General features: G+C 36.8%; 1 protein-coding gene across 2 annotated transcripts in view; it reads right to left on the reverse strand.

Annotated features, from left to right (window-relative positions):
* The window catches only part of LOC110381777 (E3 ubiquitin-protein ligase SH3RF3), a 43,848-nt gene that overhangs the window by 6,645 nt on the left and 15,530 nt on the right, over positions 1-21,673 (reverse strand). For both annotated transcript variants that reach the window (XM_064039457.1, XM_064039456.1), the window contains exons 3-13: positions 17,993-18,172; positions 17,668-17,747; positions 13,952-14,066; positions 13,416-13,515; positions 4,644-4,770; positions 4,266-4,344; positions 2,840-3,924; positions 1,976-2,163; positions 1,271-1,401; positions 685-805; positions 229-296 (exon numbers count right to left, since the gene is read on the reverse strand). In XM_064039457.1, the coding sequence (XP_063895527.1) occupies positions 229-296; positions 685-805; positions 1,271-1,401; positions 1,976-2,163; positions 2,840-3,924; positions 4,266-4,344; positions 4,644-4,770; positions 13,416-13,515; positions 13,952-14,066; positions 17,668-17,747; positions 17,993-18,172 (2,274 nt within the window). The remainder of the gene's footprint in view (positions 1-228; positions 297-684; positions 806-1,270; positions 1,402-1,975; positions 2,164-2,839; positions 3,925-4,265; positions 4,345-4,643; positions 4,771-13,415; positions 13,516-13,951; positions 14,067-17,667; positions 17,748-17,992; positions 18,173-21,673) is intronic.

Below are 21,673 nucleotides of genomic sequence, written 5' to 3' on the forward strand. Positions count from 1 at the left end.
TCGTATACCTTTTTTTACTTTTCATTAACAGAGACAAGAGCTGTTGTTTGTGTTAAACCAGTTGGTAAACGTGTATCTATGATAGAAATACACTTATAACAATTATACAACAAATTAAGCCATAGTTTTAAAAGTTTCGTTAAAAGTTAAATACGTAGTCAGATGGAGAATAACCTTAAGAGAAGAATTGTCTAAGATTAAAGTTATTTAAATTTCGTTTAATGTTACCTTTTCAGATCTGGGTGTATTTTGTTGTGACTGTGCTGGCGAACTCCAAGGGTAGGTGAGCGGTTGAGCTGGAAAATTAATAATAATCATTAGTTATTTTACACGACCATTCACAAGTAAATAACCCTGTTTACGTGCTTCCTGTCCTTCATTTAAGTTTTTTTTACGGTCTGTTTCTGTTACAGCTTGTTTATCGTCCCATTGCAGGGCTCAGGCCTCCTCTTACACGGAGGAGGATTTACGGTCTACGGAGTATAATTTTTTCTTAGGTACTTCTTTGACTGTCATCTACCAATTAACTCTATGCAGCTTTATCGTTTGTCGCAAAGTCCATCCATTGTTTCTTTGGCCACAACTTCCTTTGCATCACATGCTTATGGAGTCATGCGCGTACTTGTGGTCGGAATTTAGTTAGAGAAGAACGTCTAGTTTTCTAGTGTAACGAGCCCTGCTTACCGAGTAACAAGGTGGCGGGCGCGGCGTCCCGCGCGCGGGGCGGCGCGTCGGGGGCCGCCGCCGCGCTGCTGGCGCCCGCCGCACCCACTGCCGACACTGTCGACACAGCCGTCGGCGCCGCCTTACCACATACATGTTATATTTATATTGTGTAAACAGAGTGATTAGCACCAAATAGAAGAGGCGAAATACGTCCACGTATGATTTTTATTTCTGTATATTTATTTCAAAATTTTAGCAAGATGCCAAGCATGATGTTTTCATAATTTATATATTATTATACACATGTATCATTATTAATTTATTTGTGTATTATAATATACGTAACATTTCATACAATATTTTTTTTCAATTAGTTTGCGCCTATCGATACGTTCTCTCCGCCACCCAAAGTTAGACAAGTAAAGAACGCCTAGGGCGTTAAGTCCTGTACTGTATGTGCAAGAAGTATTTAAATAAATCAATAAGATGCCGCATTTTATGGTCGACGGACGCAATGAGACTCGGATACGGTCAGATACTTTTTCTAACATAGAAGAAAAAAACTAAGTACACATTTGATTGAAATAATTTCTACTAGAAATACCTTGTCATGCTTAGGGCGCAGATGGTGTGCGGGCGCGACGTAGTTGCCGGGGAACACGCCGGCCCGCTGCGACCGCTCCGAGCTGCCCTTGTACCAGCCGTCGCGGCACCGCTCCGTCACCGTGTAGATACCTATACAACATACATTTATTTACTTTACTGTAACATACTACATTTTTATAAAAACACTAAGTTTCCGAACACAGTTTCAAAAATCAGAGATTGAAAACAATATTTGAAAAAACATGCATAATTTTTTGATGACTTAGACAAATTAACTTTACTGAAAAAGTTACTGATGGCCTATCAGAAACTTATCTGGCAGATAAACTTTAACTTAGTTTCATAGGTCTCAGAGAACAATATCTGAAAGAAACTAAAACTGTATCAGTGACCAGTGAATCCGGACCGTTGTCATTTATTGAAGTCAAAATGAGCAGATTTATCAGCCATGTCTTTTTTTTATATTTACGATGAAGTATATTGATGTCTAAGTATATATTGGACACCAATGTCTGATAAAAAAGTAACTAGTAAAGGAAAACATTTTGAGGAAACCTGGACTATAAAGTCTGAAATCACCAACCCGCATTGAGCAAGCGTGGTGATTAATGCTCAATCCTTCTCCGAGCCCAGCAGTGAGAGGAGGCCTGTGCCCAGCAGTGGGACGATAAAAAAGGCAGTAACAGTATATAGATATGGTTACCTCCTTTTTTGAGCTCGAGCTCGTCGGGCTTGCAGGGCTTGTAGGGGTAGATGGCGACGTAGGCAGCGGGCAGCGGCCGCTCGTTGCTGCGCGAGCGTCGCCGCCGCCGCTCGCCGCGCTCCGCCCGCTCGCCTCGCTCCGCCGGGCCCGAGTCCAGCAAACTGGTTGCTAGGATTTCTGCCGAGTGCCTGAAAAACGAGTCAATTTTTGTAATTATGTTCAAGGATTATACTACCCTGTTACGTTTGAAGACAAGCGGTAAAATAGGTTAACGATAACCAAAAATATTTTTGAACCTTTACATAACTTAAACTGTAGGTCCCAGCTGTCATTGAACATCTTTGGCGGTCGTTACGGGTAGTCAGAAGCCAGTAAGTCTGACAATTACTCTAACCAAGGGGTAGAGGTATTACTTTGCCCGAGTAACTGGGCAATCGCTCCTTGTAAAATACTGGTACTCAGCTGCATTCAATTAAATATTGGTAGCCGACCCCAACATAGTTGGGGCTAAGGGAAAGGGCTCGGGAGATAATTATGATGAAATAAACGAACATAATCATAGTGTCTCTTTCAAAATATGATAAAATGGCTGATTTACTATGACATGCGGCCATCCAATACACCTATATCGGAGGAGTGCAAAAATTGGCTTTGTCAGTCACTGGAGAGCACACCAGCGAAGCTCTCAAAATTAAGCGCAGATCCAAGTCGCTATGGCCGAAATCGGCCAGGATCAATCAACATGACATGCCAATGAAAATTATGGAGATAAAAAAGGCTTATTTAAATTTTCAAGTGTAATCATTATCTTGTAAAATTTTACTTTCTGAAAATTATCTATATATACTTTAATTAGTTACCCACCTATTTTGCGTGTTATGATTCCCTTGTAAATGCGTGGAAGGTGTCAAGCTGTGTCTCTTTTCCCGTTCTCTGTGGTGGTGTTCTCTATGGGCTCTATTCACCATGTAGTTCCCATCCTTCCCATGCGAAGGGGACAATGCCGCTTGCAAGCCTAAACCGAAATTCAACGACTCCGGTCCACTAGAACGCAAATTCTTACTAGACGAAGGAGCATCCAGTCTGTTAGAATCATTATTGCTTGCAGCTTCTTGATTTTCTTCCTGGTTTTGACACGTATTGCTTCCACTCGAAGCGTTCAATTTTGGACTCTCTGACGGCGGTAAACTGACATTCAGAGACGTGTTCGTTGCCGTAGAACTTTCGTTCAAACTCAGCACTCCCATTGAAGTGTTAAGAGACTCGTCGTTGTTCGTTTCTTCCTCTGTTTGGGATTGATTGATTTGATTTTGTGGGGGATTTTGAGTCGTATTAGAAGCGATTACGGTTGCGTTTCGCTCTGTATTGTTATCGGGAGAACTGGGAAGGCTCGGTTCAGCACTTTCACAGGTACTTGTATTGGAACTTGTGTTTGGAGTTGTTGTTGAACTAACGCCGACAGATGGCGTGTTCATGCTCGAACTAGAATCCGAACTGACATTACTAGTATTGAAATTGGCGACGGAAACAGGAAAATGTTCGTGGGTCCTCACATTTTGGTATGTAGTTTCGACTTTATGTACTGGCGTTGAGTTGTAGCTGTCGTATTTGACTGTTCGTAATCTGTCGTAATTTTCTCCGATTCTGGATACGTTTTGTATACCCATAGTTTGATGTCCTTTGTTGTGCATGTTAGTGAATTGTATGAGGTCTAGCGAGTGTTTGGTTTGTGGCTCCATGATGTTTCTGGGTACGGCGGTGGTGGTGACGAGGCCTCCGTGGGAGACGGTGACGTGCTGGTTGATGGGCTGGGGCAGCAGTATCTGCGGCTGCGTCTGCGCGGGATGGTAGTTGGGATGCGACTGACTCATGGCGGCCATGTTTTGGTAGTTACTCTGCACGGTGGAGGGGGTAGACATAGACATCGGTTGGTAACGGTGCGAGTGTTGCTGAAAGAAAAAAAAGTATTTGTTAAACATGCTTTTTGTGGGACATCTCTACAGAAATAGATAGATATTTTGCTAATGGTAACCTATTTTTTAGCAATCCTTCTATATTATAGACAATGATGAGAATTTGTTTATTAAATTCACGCCAAAAAAATCAACCGATAGTGACTAGATTTCGTATGGAAATAACTGCGATATCTAAGAACATGGTTATTTTTTATCATGGTTCCCTTAGGATTAGGATACAGTCAGTTACACAGCAACTACGATTGCGATTTGAACTACTTTGTACACCCGTGTAAAAAGCTTCCGATTTGTGTAACGTATAAACTATTAATAACCTGTGCATGATGCCTGTGTTCCGAGTGCGAAGGTCGGGAGTGTTCGGGTATGGGCGGCACCGGTCGGTTCAACGGTACACTGGAACAACACACAATTATATATAAAAAAAAAAGTTATTGAAGAACTTCCTCACTGCTTTCGATCTTGACAACGAGTGGCAAAATCAAAGTGAATTAAACTTTTAGACTCTCATTCACGATATCGATTTAATAAATAAAACTGTAGAATTAAATATGTGAATCAAAATGCATATTTTACCCCGAACCATATCAATCTCCATTAGAATGTCGCTATTTTGAATTACTATTTAGCTAGCTCGAATCCGGCTGCTTCAACTAAGCTACAAGTTCCTTACCAACATTTAATGAAATGTCTACCTGTTCATGAGCTGCCTAGCCGCTTGGTTGAGCTCCACGAAAGCGATGGGGAAGATGCCGACGCGTTGGTCCAACCGACCCTCCGCCCAGTTGTCGTCGACACGACGATGCACCGTTATAATTGCTCCTGGGAACATTTATTACAAGGAATTATTACAAGCAAATATTTAATTTGCCCCTCGAAACATTTATACACGCAATGACTACAAGGAAATATTTAATTGAGTAAGAAAAAAAATAATTAAATGCAGACTAATGTTAGACTAATATTATCCTGTGTTGTTCTGTATGTTATATTCTCTTTTCATACATTAAGGAACTATACTATATTTACCGAAGTATACTAAATCATTTTAGTTTTATACGGACAACACTACCTCTACTGTGAGGACAACACTAAAAAGAGATTTTGACAGTTAGAGCGCGCGCTTCCCATGCGCTTCCTTCGTGGACTGATAAACTATGTTTTCTTACGATTGATGTTAAATTGTGTTTTAAAAGTGAATACAAGAAGTTATTGTGATACGAATTGACGTTTTATTTCTGATTAAGGCTAGGAGATCATACCCTAGCTTATATCAGAAGCGGGAAGAACAGAAAACGCCTAATTACCAATGGGGCGCGAATGCTCCGAATACAATAAAATTAATGATCACGCCACACTATGCGAAACACTTAAACGAAGACGAGATGACCACAGCACTGATTGCTCAACCGCAATAAGGTATCAAGGACTTATCTACTCAAGGAAAACAAAGCGACATGGTCAACAACTTGTGGAGCCTATAATGACGACGACCAGACAAGATTCTTGTGTGTAGATTACTGCTTGACACACACTACGCCTGATGGCGATTAGACACCTTCTCCGCCGCGATGCAACAGGTACCCGAGACATTGGACAATCAGGTATAAGCATTAATATTTTTTTTTCTCATTCCAATTAATCCATGGAATAGAAAACAATCATTTAATTGCCCAAACATGTGTATACATGCATACACACGCAGGTGCATGCATGTAGGATAATACAATTATTAAAGGTATGTGCTTAAAACATGTTTGCCACTTGTCATGGCATACAAATATAAAACCAGAAACATTTAGCTCTATATACTAAAAACTATTTGAGCTGACATTTCAGAGCTTCGGTACTGAGTTTTCTCTAAGTTATAGATATTTTGTTGTACATAATGGGTGCCATTCAAAATATAATTTAGCACATAAGTGCAGTTTTACATGGATGTGAACAGAGTTTGCTATTGATCCATTTGATGCATGCATTTTTAAGGTGAGTAAATGTACAACAATATATTTCATTAGACATCCATAAACCAGCTGGGAACATGACATACTCTGAGGTAAACATTTATATCCTGAGTAATTATGTATGGTGTTATTTTTGCTACACATTGAATACATAAAATATTCATGAGAAAAGAGTAAATAAAGCAAGTAAAGCTAATTGCATAGTTCATGGGGATGATGGCCAAACGATTTGGTGTTAATGCATTATTTACATACATTACTGAAATAGACAAAGGAAGTACCTATAAAAATAAGTAAATAGGATATAACAATAGGATATTCATGATATAAAGCCAATATTACAATAATTAAAATTGAAATAATCATAATCACTTACAAATATAGGTAGAAAATAAAGTGGTTAATTGACAACCAACAAAAACCGTGCGACACAGCTCTTGACTATTCTATGTACATCCAAAGCGGTGATAACAGGTATTAATAATGGATAATCAAATACTTTAAAGTACTATAAACACTAAACTGGTTTTTATTAATAAAGTAACTATGAAACTAAATGCTTCAAGCCAGTATGTTTCAGACAGTAAGTATGTTTTACCAATATCTTGGTACTGCCAATAGCATACATCATTGTTAAGTAAAACTTCATTCCAAGCAAATATCATTGCTTGTTATTATTTTAAAGAGTATCTAAAGTGAAAATTATAAAAATGGTAATCTTTTTAAATGATCTTTTCCATATTATTAACTGTAAATTGCCTTTTCTAGAAAAAGTTAAACTGCTTATTCTATCTGAATGTTGGATGATATTACAGCTAACAGGTACATTATAGGACTGTAACACATTAAGGATAGTTTAATCACAGTAAAGATGCAGCAATTGTAGTAAATATTATTTACTTAAAGGATTTTACAGACTGAAGCATAATAAATAAATATAAATCAGTAGTGTCAATTAATCAGAAGAAAATATAACTGTATCAGTAATCTGAGTAGCCAGATCAGATATGTTCTTTTTGAAAGATTTCATTTTAATTTGGAATCCACCACTTGATGCTGAGACCAGTTTTCTCAACCATTAAAAATAACCCCAAGTGCTTAAAGATATGTATACTAGAATCAAATAAATACAAAATAAAGAAATTTCGGCTTTGAAATCTGAATCGAAAGCAGTCTATATATTATTAACTTAATAAATGAATATGGCAATTGGGTCAATAAGAGATAGGTTTGAGTTGGAACAAAACAACATTAGTTATACGTAAAATTGTCTGATACTACACAGGAGCTATACCATCGGAATACATTATACCATACTGAAAAAGAAGTATGTGAGACGGTTAAAGAATAAAAGACTAGGCAATTAATAAGTAATTTGTCCTAGCCCAATAAAAAGTTGAATGCATACCAGGGCACTCAGTAAAACATATAGATTATTATAAATAAACTGAACCTGAACTTTTATGGATGGTAACGATACAAGTTAACATTTCTCTCTATACTCTCTTTATGACAGGAAATCTTGTAATTTCCTGGGAGGTAAGACAATTTATTCTGAGACTAAATTTCAGCACATATTGTATGTTAGACCTTCTCTCACAGAAAATTACATGTACAGTTTATGATGATTTTCTTGATTGATGTTGTGAGTCTATTCTGACCACTTATAAAATAGAAACCAAGATTGTGGAGATTCAGTGGGGTGTCAACAACATCTTTAACAAGTCAGTAAGTACAACCACAAGTGTTTTACAGTCAACAACTAAGAAAGAGCATTGCTTAGTATTTATTAGTTTTGAACCATTAATTGAATAAACTGACTGATAAAGAACAATTTATATGGTGATTGGAACTTATATTTAAAGATGATGACATCTGGTTATGTTTATTTTCATATATATTTATTTGCATTCCATAATGTTACAATAGATGTTGAAGAGGCTTAAAACTAAGTTGGTACCATTATAGGCCCTGTTAGGGCACAGCTAAAGAAGGCAATACTTTAAGGCACCATAAATAAAGAACCATGAGTTAAACTAGGCTCAGGGGTACTTTGTTGTCACTTTGTTTGTATTAAAATTGTTTCTACGGCACCACCTTCAATTCTGCTTTCGTATCCCTCATCAGGGATATAGTTCCGAAGGAGCAGAAAGCTTTTCCACTCACGGTTTACAACTTGTAGAGTTATAATTTGATTAAATGGTATTAACTAAAAAAGAAAAGCTTAAATTGAGAAGTGTAGTGATTTTAATGAATTGTTAATTAATAAAACAATACCAGACGAAGAAAATTGAATGAATAAATTAAAGATTTGTACAATTTTTACCTTGATTATCTGTTATTAATTCTTACGAGCCTCTGTATTGAGATGTGAAATGAATTGAAAGATTCATACTAATTCAGTTTGGTTGTATTGTTGAATTATTGAAATAAGACTACATAAATAAACTTTTGATAAGTTCATAGGTTGGAAGGTATGCACTATGTACTGTTTTAGCTGGTTCTATTGTTTGTTGCTGAAAACAAACGACTCGAGGAAGAAAATGGATATTATGTATTTATGTATTTTAACCACTACAATAAGAGATTAACAGAAACAATTGTAATGTTGTAACAATTGTAACTTGTAGTGGTCTGATTGAGTTTGATTGTGTTGTTAAATAATAATAATAGAAGACATGTATTGATTTAGTTCAACCCTAGGCATTGCTCTAATACAAATAAGAGATGGACAGAGAAAAATGTAATTACTTGTACATTTCTCGTTTTATTATGTTGTTAATTATTAAAAAACTAGCGACTGGAATGCTAATAAAGAATTGAGTATTGAATAGACAAGATATATTGTACTAGTTGTGAGATAACGAATATAAATAAGAGATGGGCAGAGAAACTGACTAAAGAATTTGTATTAGCTACTTTGATCATATTGATGATTAATGGATACTAAACGAGATAAAATATGTATACATATATATTGTAGTCAGAGATAGAAGATGTAATAAATTGAGAGATTTGTATATTGTCCAGTTTGATGATATTGATAATTACGAGTCATTTATGATTCTGAATTTAATACACGGAAGGAATTGTGTAAGGACGGTTTTGTGTAAGGAGCCGCTTGGGATAATATTATTAATCAATATTTATAGAGATCTTCATTGACACATACCTACTTAAAAAGCTGTGTATATTTCTCATAGCTCTCAATTCTTCGAAACTAAGTCCTTAAAAAAATAAATTGTATATATTGTGCCAATAAAGTGTAATTGTGAAGTATATAAAATAAGACAGGATATTAAGCAATTGTATATTGTATTGAAGATCAATACAAGTGTAGTGACGCAGTTTATGAATCTAAGGCTGGATATTAAGAAATTGTATATTGTATTGTTAATGTACAGTAGTCCAGGTACTGGACAGAAAGAAGTTGTTTACTGTAATGAGAAATTATATAAGCAGAAGCAATGTGTACCTAAATACTGATTTGCACTTTGAATTATGATAGTGATAAATTTTAATGTGTTAATAAGGAACATAAGTTCAGAGACTTTGTATAATAGAAGTTTTCTATTGAAATGAGAAATGATATAAGTATTTTGATGCCAATATGGTGATGTTGACTTGTACTGCTTGAATTTGAATGAGGTACACAAATCCAGAGACTGGATACATAGGATTCTTTATTTAATGATTGATGATATAAGTATGTTGTCGTCGATATGTTCATATTGGCTTGTAATATTGAAATTTGAATGTATTGATAAGGTATGTGTAAGATAAGAACCGAGACTGGATATAAGGAATTGTTTATTTGATGGGGAACTATATAAATGAATTCATGTCAATATGTTGATTTTGACTTGTATTGCTTGAATTTGAATGTATTGGTAAGGTACCTACACAAGTCCGGAGACTGGATATAGAGAATTGTTTATTTAATGGGGAATGATAAAAGTATATTGATGTCAAAATGTTGATGTTGACTTGTAATCGTTGAATTTGAATGTATTTATAAAGAAATAAATCCAGAGACTGGATATAAAACATGTCGATTATTGAAATAGGAAATGACATAAGTATATAGATGCCAATATGTTGATGTTGACTTGAAATGGTTGAATTTGAATGTATTTATAAAAATATAGATCCAGAGACTGGATATAAATAAAGTTGATTATTGAAATAGGATATGATATAAGTATATAGATGCCAATATGTTGATGTTTACTTGTAATGGTTGAATTTGAATGTATTTATAAAGAAATAAATCCAGAGACTGGATATAAAACATGTCGATTATTGAAATAGGAAATGACATAAGTATATAGATGCCAATATGTTGATGTTGACTTGAAATAGTTGAATTTGAATGTATTTATAAAAATATAGATCCAGAGACTGGATATAAATAAAGTTGATTATTGAAATAGGATATGATATAAGTATATAGATGCCAATATGTTGATGTTTACTTGTAATGGTTGAATTTGAATGTATTTATAAAGAAATAAATCCAGAGACTGGATATAAAACAAGTCGATTATTTGAATAGGAAAATATATAAGTATATAGATGCCAATATGTTGATGTTGACTTGTCATGGTTAAATTTGAATGTATTGATAAGGTACATAAGTCGAGAGACTTGATAGAAGGATCTTGATGTCAATTTGTTAACATGACTAGAAGGCATAGATAGCTCCAAATAGGAGTGAATTCCTCGTTGCAGTCACAGTGATAGTAAGATTAACTTACTCTGTTAAACTTGAATGTTTTGATAAAGTATACAAGTCCAAATACTAGACGTGAAGTTGTTTACCGTAGTAAGAATTTGTACAAGTATATGGTTGCCAATTTGTTAAAATGGCAATGTAGGTACACAAGTCACAGTTTGGATTCAAAATGAAATGAAATGAAATTGTTAATTGTTGTTAATTCGCAGAAATTGTTTATCGTAGTGAGAGTTTATGCAATTATATTGTTGACGATTTGTTAGCATGGCTGGAAGGCGTGGATGGCTCCAGTTGGAGTGAAGGCCACGATGCAGTCATAGTTAGAGATGGCTGGAAGGCGTGGATGGCTCCAGGTGGAGTGAAGGCCACGATGCAGTCATAGTTAGAGTTGGCTGGAAGGCGTGGATGGCTCCAGTTGGAGTGAAGGCCACGATGCAGTCATAGTTAGAGATACGACTCTGGAAGGTTGGCACGATCGTGAAGCCTTGTTGGTGGACATCCTCTTGGCTTTGCGGTGAGGGGTCAAATGCAGATGTCGTGAGTTGAGATTGGCTGGAAGGCGTGGATGGCTCCAGTTGGAGTGAAGGCCACGATGCAGTCCGTCCTAGTTAAAGATACGACTCTGGAAGGTTGGCACGATCGTGAAGCCTTGTTGGTGGACATCCTCTTGGCTTTGCGGTGAGGGGTCAAATGCAGATGTCGTGAGTTGAGATTGGCTGGAAGGCGTGGATGGCTCCAGTTGGAGTGAAGGCCACGATGCAGTCCGTCCTAGTTAAAGATACGACTCTGGAAGGTTGGCACGATCGTGAAGCCTTGTTGGTGGACATCCTCTTGGCTTTGCGGTGAGGGGTCAAATGCAGATGTCGTGAGTTGAGATTGGCTGGAAGGCGTGGATGGCTCAATTGGAGTGAAGGCCACGATGCAGTCCGTCCTAGTTAAAGATACGACTCTGGAAGGTTGGCACGATCGTGAAGCCTTGTTGGTGGACATCCTCTTGGCTTTGCGGTGAGGGTCAAATGCAGATGTCGTGAGTTGAGATTGGCTGGAAGGCGTGGATGGCTCCAGTTGGAGTGAAGGCCACGATGCAGTCCGTCCTAGTTAAAGATACGACTCTGGAAGGTTGGCACGATCGTGAAGCCTTGTTGGTGGACATCCTCTTGGCTTTGCGGTGAGGGGTCAAATGCAGATGTCGTGAGTTGAGATTGGCTGGAAGGCGTGGATGGCTCCAGTTGGAGTGAAGGCCACGATGCAGTCCGTCCTAGTTAAAGATACGACTCTGGAAGGTTGGCACGATCGTGAAGCCTTGTTGGTGGACATCCTCTTGGCTTTGCGGTGAGGGGTCAAATGCAGATGTCGTGAGTTGAGATTGGCTGGAAGGCGTGGATGGCTCCAGTTGGAGTGAAGGCCACGATGCAGTCCGTCCTAGTTAAAGATACGACTCTGGAAGGTTGGCACGATCGTGAAGCCTTATTGGTGGACATCCTTTTGGCTTTGCGGTGAGGGGTCAAATGCAGATGTCGTGAGTTGAGATTGGCTGAAAGGCGTGGATAGCTCCAGTTGGAGTGAAGGCCACGATACGGTCATGAGGCCAAATGCAAACGTCGCCAGTTAAGGCCGACTGGGTGGTGTAGATGGGTCCAGTAAGAGTGAAGGCCTCGAGGCAGTCCTAGGAACGCAGCTCTGTAAAGGTGGCACAGTCATGAATTCTTGCTGGCGAATAACCTCTTGACTTTGACCTTTAACTTTGTACCAAAATATAAACCAATTTGTAAATGTGAACACCATGTAGCATTTTAATTGTCACTTTACTCTCATTTGTCTTTGCGATTCTACATGATCTTCGCATGCTTTTACTGTATGTATCAATACATACAAATTGTTATACTATATTATTTTTAAAAAGAGTAACCATGGAGTTTCTTGCCCGTTCTTCTCCATAGGAAGCTACTTTTGGAATGGGCAACTAGAATCAAACTTAGTTATAATTTTGACGTCCATAAGTGCTTGTAAAGGCCTAAATGAAATAAATGATTTGACTTTGACTTTGAGAAGTTTGAGGACAAACTTAGTGGTCAGAATGGCCGAATGTTAGACTAATATTATCCTGTGTTGTTCTGTATGTTATATTCTCTTTTCATACATTAAGGAACTATACTATATTTACCGAAGTATACTAAATCATTTTAGTTTTATACGGACAACACTACCTCTACTGTGAGGACAACACTAAAAAGAGATTTTGACAGTTAGAGCGCGCGCTTCCCATGCGCTTCCTTCGTGGACTGATAAACTATGTTTTCTTACGATTGATGTTAAATTGTGTTTTAAAAGTGAATACAAGAAGTTATTGTGATACGAATTGACGTTTTATTTCTGATTAAGGCTAGGAGATCATACCCTAGCTTATACTAATCAAAATTCAAAATCGATCAAATGACATTAATATTTAATATGACAGTATTTTCAGAATCGGTTCTGTAGACCGATTCATGTATACTGTCAGTGATACATAGACCATTTATCGAGGATGCCTATAGGCTATCGGCTTTTTATCCATTTGTGCGAAGTATATTTACCTCCGCAAGCAACTTTCAGCTAATTAAAAGGTAGCCATCCCGCGGAAAGTAGTACCTTCCGCAAGCTTAGTTCCAGCTAATTTTAAGTTTATAATTACCTACACGATATCAACATATGTACATGGGAAGAACTTAATACACGAACTGTACGTATTAGTACCTCTAGTGACAAGTTTGGTATAGAATACGTACCCTTGTCAAACGCCAAACATCCTTCTTCGTCGGGGGCGGACATACGGAAGTCGTACAACGCTTTGCATAACGCTGTAGCCACTGGGAGAGGTACTACCACCTGAAATTCATAAATTAACCTTTTAATTATTATTTTTTTTATTTTATAATAAGTATTATTTAGTAGAGAAATGCCATTGGTTTGAATACAAAAAAAATTGTTCGTAAATTTTCATCCGGGCTTCAGTCGTGGCGCAAACTTTAGTTACATACAGGTTATTGTGGGAGAGAAAGGAGAAAGGTGGTCTTCTTAGATCCAATTTTTGATCGCCTGATGACTTGTATCTGAAGATTATCTTAAACCATTGGCAGCTTTTGTCTAGAACATCTGTTAAATCGCTACGTCAGACAAAAACCGCTGGTAAACCTTTAAAATTAACATTTACAATATGAAATACTTTTTAAAGGCGTAGTTTTCCTAAATGTCTATGTGTAATAATCTATTAGCGTAAACTGAATTTGTATTATGTAATGGTATCTGAAAACTATGAACAAACCTGTACATAAGTGATGGGGAACATGCCAGTTCGGCCGGAACATTCTCCCTGATACCAAAACGGGTCCAATTTCTTCTGTATCAATATTGTTTCACCCTTCTTGAACGAGAGGTCCCTGTAAACAAATAAATCAAATAAATAATATACAAAATCAAACCAGGTTTTTTTTTAATCTTCGGGTATAATTTAGGCGGTCACCAAAAATATTTTTAAGACTCTAAGCTGAGGCACCAAATAAAATAAACAACTCCAAAAAAAATAAATTGACTTTATTGAAAGGGCACTAAAGTATATAATATTATGATCCAAAAATAATAAAATAACATCAGAAAAATCGCAAATCTCGCACACATATTATTTTTGGTTCCCAAAATGGATTAATGGTCACCAAATTCTATCCAACTAAAAGATTAATATTACTACCAAAAATCAAAGTTAGTGACGAAAACGAATCGCTGCAAAACCGACTCCACGTAGTCTTGTCTGCCCTACCCCTAGAGTGCAATTCAAAACCGCGTAGGCGCGGAGGGGCGAGGCGGCCTGCGAGGTGGTGAGCGTGAAAACCATCTGCGACGATAAGCTCGCATGGGACCGCCGGAGCCACGAAGCGCCGGAGCCGTGACAGAAGCCATGCTTGCTGCATGTTTCGTGCTTACATTTTAAACGCACTGAGTTACACACAAATTCATATAACAATAAATAAGCGACGTAGGTACGTTTGGGAGCCCTAGTATTAGCTTTTTTAGTCTAACAAAAATGACCAAATTAGGAGTCATGGTATTACATAATTGGTAACATCTAAGTAGTGACAATATATAATATTTGGTCTAAAGTGTATTTTAAAGGCGTCCATATATTTTTTTAGTAGTCAATAATACGAAAAAATGGTTTTATCTAATAATATTTTTGAAAACGTTATTTGGTGACCATTTATCCATTTTGGTAACCGTTTAGAATTTTTTTGGTTGTAAAATAGGCACTTTTTTGGGTGGTGTTTAAACACAAGCCTTAATCTTCTTTAATACAGTTAGCCCTAACGATGTACTTATTTTTTAAAGTATTGTGGTCTTTATAAAATTAAATTATATGGCTTCATGCATAATTCGGATTGACAACGACATGGTGTTGGTGTTTCAGCAATTATAATTTGTATAATTAAAATACTAGTATGTAAAAAGAAATGAAATTATTGTGTATGTATAAATATTTGCATGCCAAGTTAGGCAGAATGTAGCTAGAACTTTTAACCATTGTAAAAACTGGTACCACCTATGTTTTAAGCAAATAAATGTTTCTTTCCTTCTTTCATTCATCCTAAATTCTGTAATAAGGCAGTGTTCTTTATTGGATCCTTTTGTAAGCACATTTGAAGTATTTATAGACCCATCAATTAATACGCAATCTTTGGTTAACCTTCAAAAAATTTAGTCTGGTCAGCATCTTTACAAAATCAAACACCTGTTCACTGCAATTACAATCGTACAAGTGTTTCACAACAGTGCACATGTTAATATGCCGTCCAAGCACATTACTAAGCGCATACGGCTAGCCCGTGACTCACCAACAATAATGCACCAAGTTCAATGATTACTAATTTAAAATAAGTGGTTCACAACCCACCGATCACATCGACTTCAAAGTATATATTATCAGTGGTCCCCGGTGACTCATACATTTCGGGTAGTTGGCAGGTTCGCACTTAATATTCTAGTAGCCACTTGACGTCCGACGTTTATTTACTCGGAGTCTTATTGTTGTCGCTCGGCTCGTGTAACTCTTATTAGATAGTCAAATTGAAAAGTGGATTAACACTCGCAATATAGGCGACCATCAATTAACAAGTTTGATATATTAATATGATAACTAGTTCTAGAATAATATGATTAGAGTAGCATCAGTTAGCAATATTTTTAAACTGCTAAAAACCAGCCAGGTCAATGTGTAAAAATCTTCACAAACTGCTAAGATTTTTTTTTCTATTTGACACATGTATGCAACAAGGTGGTTACAGTGCAAAATAAATCACAGTACACTTCGACCTGCCCAGTTAATCTTAGGTAAACTTTTGGCGGGCCGTCTAAAGTTCATTCAAATGAAAGACATCCTCGTGCAGCCGGTTAAAAACTGTTGTTTATTTATGTTGAGTAATTGAACACTCAATAGAAAAAAAACATAATTGCTTCCACCCCAGAGAATTAAAAAAAGTTTCAATTTAATAAAGTACCGCCCGTTTTTAGCGTTAGTAATCTATTAAATAGTTCTGCAATATCAGGTATTAAATTAAAACCGTTATTAAGTACCTATAGCACTGTATATAACGTCATACGTGAACTATGTACACTATACAACATTATCGGGATAAATAAATCAATAATTATTTACATTGGCAGTAAACAGAATGATTCATTAGTGCTAATGAATTAACTCGAACCTATATACTTGTTTACAAAATGTTTGCAACTTTGCAAATTTTCCCAAGGACCATTCCTATTTTAAGGCTGCTCTATGTGACGTTAGAAACTGAAAAGTAATTATCTACTACTGTAACTGTGTAAAAAGGTCCTTTCCTCATATGATTCCTAAAGCTTATTAATTGTTATTATATCTATAAAATAGAAATAATGCAAGTTTATGTCATTTTCTTTCAGCCTTATTTACCATTGTTGACGATTTATTGTATTTATTCAGATTTGTTGTAGAATTATTCTATTTCCTTTATTTAATTGAAGCGTATACGTTTCAGTTAATATGTTTCAGTTAGTCACAATTAATCACACGTGTAAAGTGATGTTACATGCAAATGTGAAATCACCTGCAGGTCATTCGTGAGTCAGGATCAGGGAAACTTTTCTACTATGAATGTGTCGAATAATCAATGTATTTGTACTACGAATACGAACGACCGATTTTTTTTGTATAAAAAATTGCCTAAAGCCTTCCTCATTAAACGCTCTCGCTAACACAAATAATACACGAACCAATGTTCAGCTCTATAATCTACTATAATATGTTACAGCTGAAGATTTTATTCGTATGCACTAATCTAATTTGAACCAATCTTTCATATTTAGACAGCACAATTATCGAAGAAGACTAGTTTCTATCCGGATAATCTATGTTGTTCCCACAGGATGCTGGTAAAACCGCGGGCGGAAATTAGCTCAAAATAAATGTTGTTTATTGTTTGATAAAGTCATAAACATATCGTTCGTATTTCTCACTGGTCTTCGTAATAAGAGTAAATGGTATCGTCATCGAATTACGACTATGGGAATGTCCTATTCGAAGTATCCGTATGTAGGTACAATAGCTCCATTCATAAATCGTTAACAATAAATTACTGCAAGTTAAACGAAATGGAAAATGTACGTAATTAGCATGATTGGACAATTTCTCACGCATATTGTCACGCTTAAGACATGAGATATTCTAAGTATTTAATTAATTTGTTATTCTCCAATCTTATGTACCTGAATACTTTTACAACTTATAATAAAAATAGCTTTCACTTTTGAAGTTATATCAGATTTTTCTTTATATTTTTAAATAATTTGCCATCTACAATCAATAACGAGCATAAGTAGAACCTACTTTTGCTTAACACACTCTTTTCACTTAAACAGTATAAGTCAACATGTAACCCGAGTAGGACTGATCTGGTCGATAAGCAGCCTATTAAAAAGTAAAACATAATGTAATGAGGTCGGTCAACTTACCCGGGCTCCTTCGATATAAAGTCGTAGAGGGCCCTCGCGTGTGGCGGCAACTGCTTACCGCCTTGAACGCCTTGTAGAGCCTTCAACAATTTGTTAAAATCAAATAAGTTTTGTTATACATTTACAAAAATAAACTATGTAGACAAAATTACCGTGAATATTAATAGATAAGCAAAATACTTCATATAAAATAGTCCCTAATTTAAGTAGAAGTAAAACTTGATTTCAAATATAATAGACACTTATTGAATGAGTCGTTATTAAATTTAAAGGATTTCAAATAGGGCTTACTGCTTTCAAAGTAAAACACCCAATTTATCATTACCTGTGAATGTCCACCGCTTCTCGAAGTCCGTTGTCCAGTTACCATTTTCCTCGGGGCGGAGTTCTTCATGCCCTCTAGGATCCTCATGAGGAGGACATTTGGAGGCAGCTCCTCCACCTTCGCTTCCACCAGGACCCTGCATTCTGGACATCGGAGCTCCTTGTGAGATTCTATTATCACCTGCAATGAAAGAGAAAATTGTGTCAAAGGGGAAAAAAGTCTTAAAATTTCTTATTTTGGCATTATTGTGCATCGATGTACCTATAATTTCATTAATTGATCTACCAAAATGCGCTATGATTTATTAGGTATTTTATCCAGTGACTAGAGGGATAGATCATCATCATAGGGATAGGTCATCAGTTTCGAGTCGGCGAATTCGAATGCGTCACCGATTGCCAATGTCGCTGACGACGCACCCCGCCCCGCCGCCGCCGCCGCTGCTGTGTCAACACCTGCGGCCGAACCTTGCGTAGGAACATCGACCCCCAAACGCGCCTACGCAGCAGTAGCAGCCACCAACAAGCCCGCTGTGACGCAATCAAAGCGGACCAAAGCAAAAGGGGGTAAACAAACCCGTGGCACATCACAGCCACAGACTGGTCCTAAGAAGGACACGTGCGACAAGGATGGCTTCATTAAGGTAGAAAGGAGAAAAAAGAGGCCACCTTGTAGGAATCAGTGCGGTACCGCACAAACTGGACCCAACATCCTGCTGCGTCCTGCAGTACCAACGACGCAGCTGTACGTGTCCCGTCTACATCACACCACGACTGTGGAGCAGATCGTGGAGTATGTTCGATCCAAGACCAACTGGACCTTGAGGGTGGCGAAGTTGGAGTCGCGCCACAATACGAACTTCAATTCGTTTATGGTGCGAGTTCCAACTCATCACATCGACACATTCCTTAAGGAAGAGTTTTGGCCGAAGGGTGTCGTCTATCGGAGGTTCCGAGGATGGCTACGCGACACCACGCAGCGTAACACGACGCCGACACTTCGTGTGCATTAGTTTTTAAGTTGTTTATATAAAATATGTATTAGTATATTATTTTTAATGTTATAATATTTATGTATAGTGTTTGCTATGGGCCTTGATGCCTGATTTAAATAAATAAATAAATAAATAAATAGATAAGTTCGGACCTCATGAACTTTGATACGGGACAACACATTATCAGACCTCCGAGGACGCAGGAGGCCGATTGTTGTAGTACGACAGATTACTTAATACTTACTACTTTTCTAAAGCACTATAATACAACTCATTGAGTAATGTAATTTTGACTGGGTCCCATTGTCTGAATTTTGCATTCCAAAGCACGAAATTCTTACAGAAAAAGCAATGACTTTGGGAGCCTGACCTGCAACTTAAAATTAAAGGTTCTAGGCACCTCACACTGGCGTCATCGATAGATAGTACAGAAGACTAAAGTGTGTGCCGTAGAGTGCAAATAAGGATGCTCCAGTTTTACTACGTTTTGAAGCTCTCTACCATCATAACCTATTTCGACAAGCTACGGAGCTAAGAACAACTAACCCTGTAAGTGGGCCACGAACTGAAAAAGTTTGGGAGCTCCTTTTCTGGAATATGGTTTAAATTGTCTTAATTAAATCGTGAGGTTTCTTAGAGAAGTTCAATATTGACTAAATAATCTCACACATTTTTTCTGGCTGAACATTGAGCCTGAGATGGGTAAATCACGACATAATCAAGTATTTATGTCTTATTATAGCCTCGAGCTCCTTCACGAAACCCACAGAGTATCAAGATAAATAAGACATTTCAGAGGCTTCCAAAGAATCAATTGGTAAATAACTGGTAGCCGCCAGACTTTGAGTCAACCGAAATGAAGGGCGTTTATCATCCCACGCTAGTTAGAGTAATAAATCGAGGGAAACGAATTGTCCTAATGCTCGTAGGCGATGGGTTTATTCTTGTTACTAACATCAACTTTGAAGCAGGTCAAATAAAATAATACTAGGCTAAATTTTACGGGGAACAATAAAATGGAACTAAAATAACACGAACACAAAATGTATAAAGGTAAACGTTGCGGTCATGTACTTAAAATCGTATTGAGTAGGTACATAAAGCTCGAGCTAATATTCGAAATGTGGCCAAATTATTTTCCTTTTGTTAAAATAATTGATCCAAAGATAGAAACAAAATAAAAAAGGAATAGTTCTTAGCTAGAAGTAGAAGGACATTTCATAGAAGCAAAACATTGGAAAGTAAAGGTAGCATCTACAATGTATGCACATAACTCGACAACGTTTGTGGAACAGATGGAAATTGTGTTTTAAGAAAAATGAATTTCTTAACTCAACAACGTAATGTTATTGAAACGTGAACTGAAAATGGTAATTGAAGCTTCATCTTTTGTTCATACATATGTTCCTTTTGTCTCTTGGTTAAGACAGATGTAGAAAACGAACGCAAGAAATTCGCGATATTTTTAGACTGTGGGATTGAGTCTTGCAATGAAGTGTAAGTTCATTTGGTATCCTGCAAGAGCAACAAAATTCACGTTAAAACCACATTTACGACATACAGAATTTATTTTGAAAATAGACTACCCAAGGATTTGGTAGCTGAACAGGGCTTACTCGGTCATAGAAAACAATGGGTATAAATATGGAAAGAGAATTGGGGATCTCAAAACTAAGGTGACTCCTTAATCTAACTTATCCGACACAACCTACTATCAAGCAAACAGAAAGGCGTGCAGTCATTCATGGAATACTACGTCCTGAAAATATTAAAACGCTAAATTCTTCCCAGAAACTACTTGTGACTCATTATAACTAGACAACAACTTAGTGTGTTCAATTTGCGACTGTAACGCATATCCATCAATTGTCGTGTGTGGCGACGCTGCCAAAATGGTCAAGATCAATGTAGATAAAGTATAAAAGCAATGTAATTTGTTCAAGACTTCGTAACTAGGTCTTTTAAACCTACGCAGAACGTAGGATTGAATGGACTGAAATTATGTTATCCTTGTATAGCAAAGTGCAACTTAAATCTAGCGTAAAATGGTCTGAATAATTTTCTTATTTCGTTTCAGTTTGTTGATACATTTTACGTAATTTTATAAACATCGTTCACTAACAGACTCCGGAACAGTGGCATATCTTATTAATTCAAATAACAATTTCGATTCGTTCTCCATTTGTAATTCAATGAAACAATTGCATCCTCTTTAGAATAATTATTCAACGCAACAACAAAAAATAATAACAAAACAAACTTATAATTTAAAACTTTATCTAATCAATAAGTAATCAATGGATTATTATCAGCAATTTTTGTAAGTCAAGGTAGAACTGTTCGATGTGTGTGTTTATGTTTATTATAACGCGATAAGTAAGTCAAAGATACGTTTACTTCCGCTTCTTTCCTGAACGTGCCGACTGTTCTAGTTTTACATAGGGGCTCATTAATCCACCATAACTTAGAGTCATGACTGTTTAGAGAAACTTAACTTAATTATTTAAGAAAGTAAAATTGACCAATTAAGTATCAAAGTCCAGTACAAGTCCAGAACTCCTATAAAAATCTTCCTGTTCCTGTCCTATACATGTACACCTTAATTCCTTTAACACTCCACAAGATAGACATACACTGTTGCTTGCCTACGTCATCAGCTAGACAGCATGTCCTTTAATTTCCATTGC

Source organism: Helicoverpa armigera, chromosome 19 (assembly GCF_030705265.1).
Source record: "Helicoverpa armigera isolate CAAS_96S chromosome 19, ASM3070526v1, whole genome shotgun sequence".
Lineage (NCBI taxonomy): Eukaryota > Metazoa > Arthropoda > Insecta > Lepidoptera > Noctuidae > Helicoverpa > Helicoverpa armigera.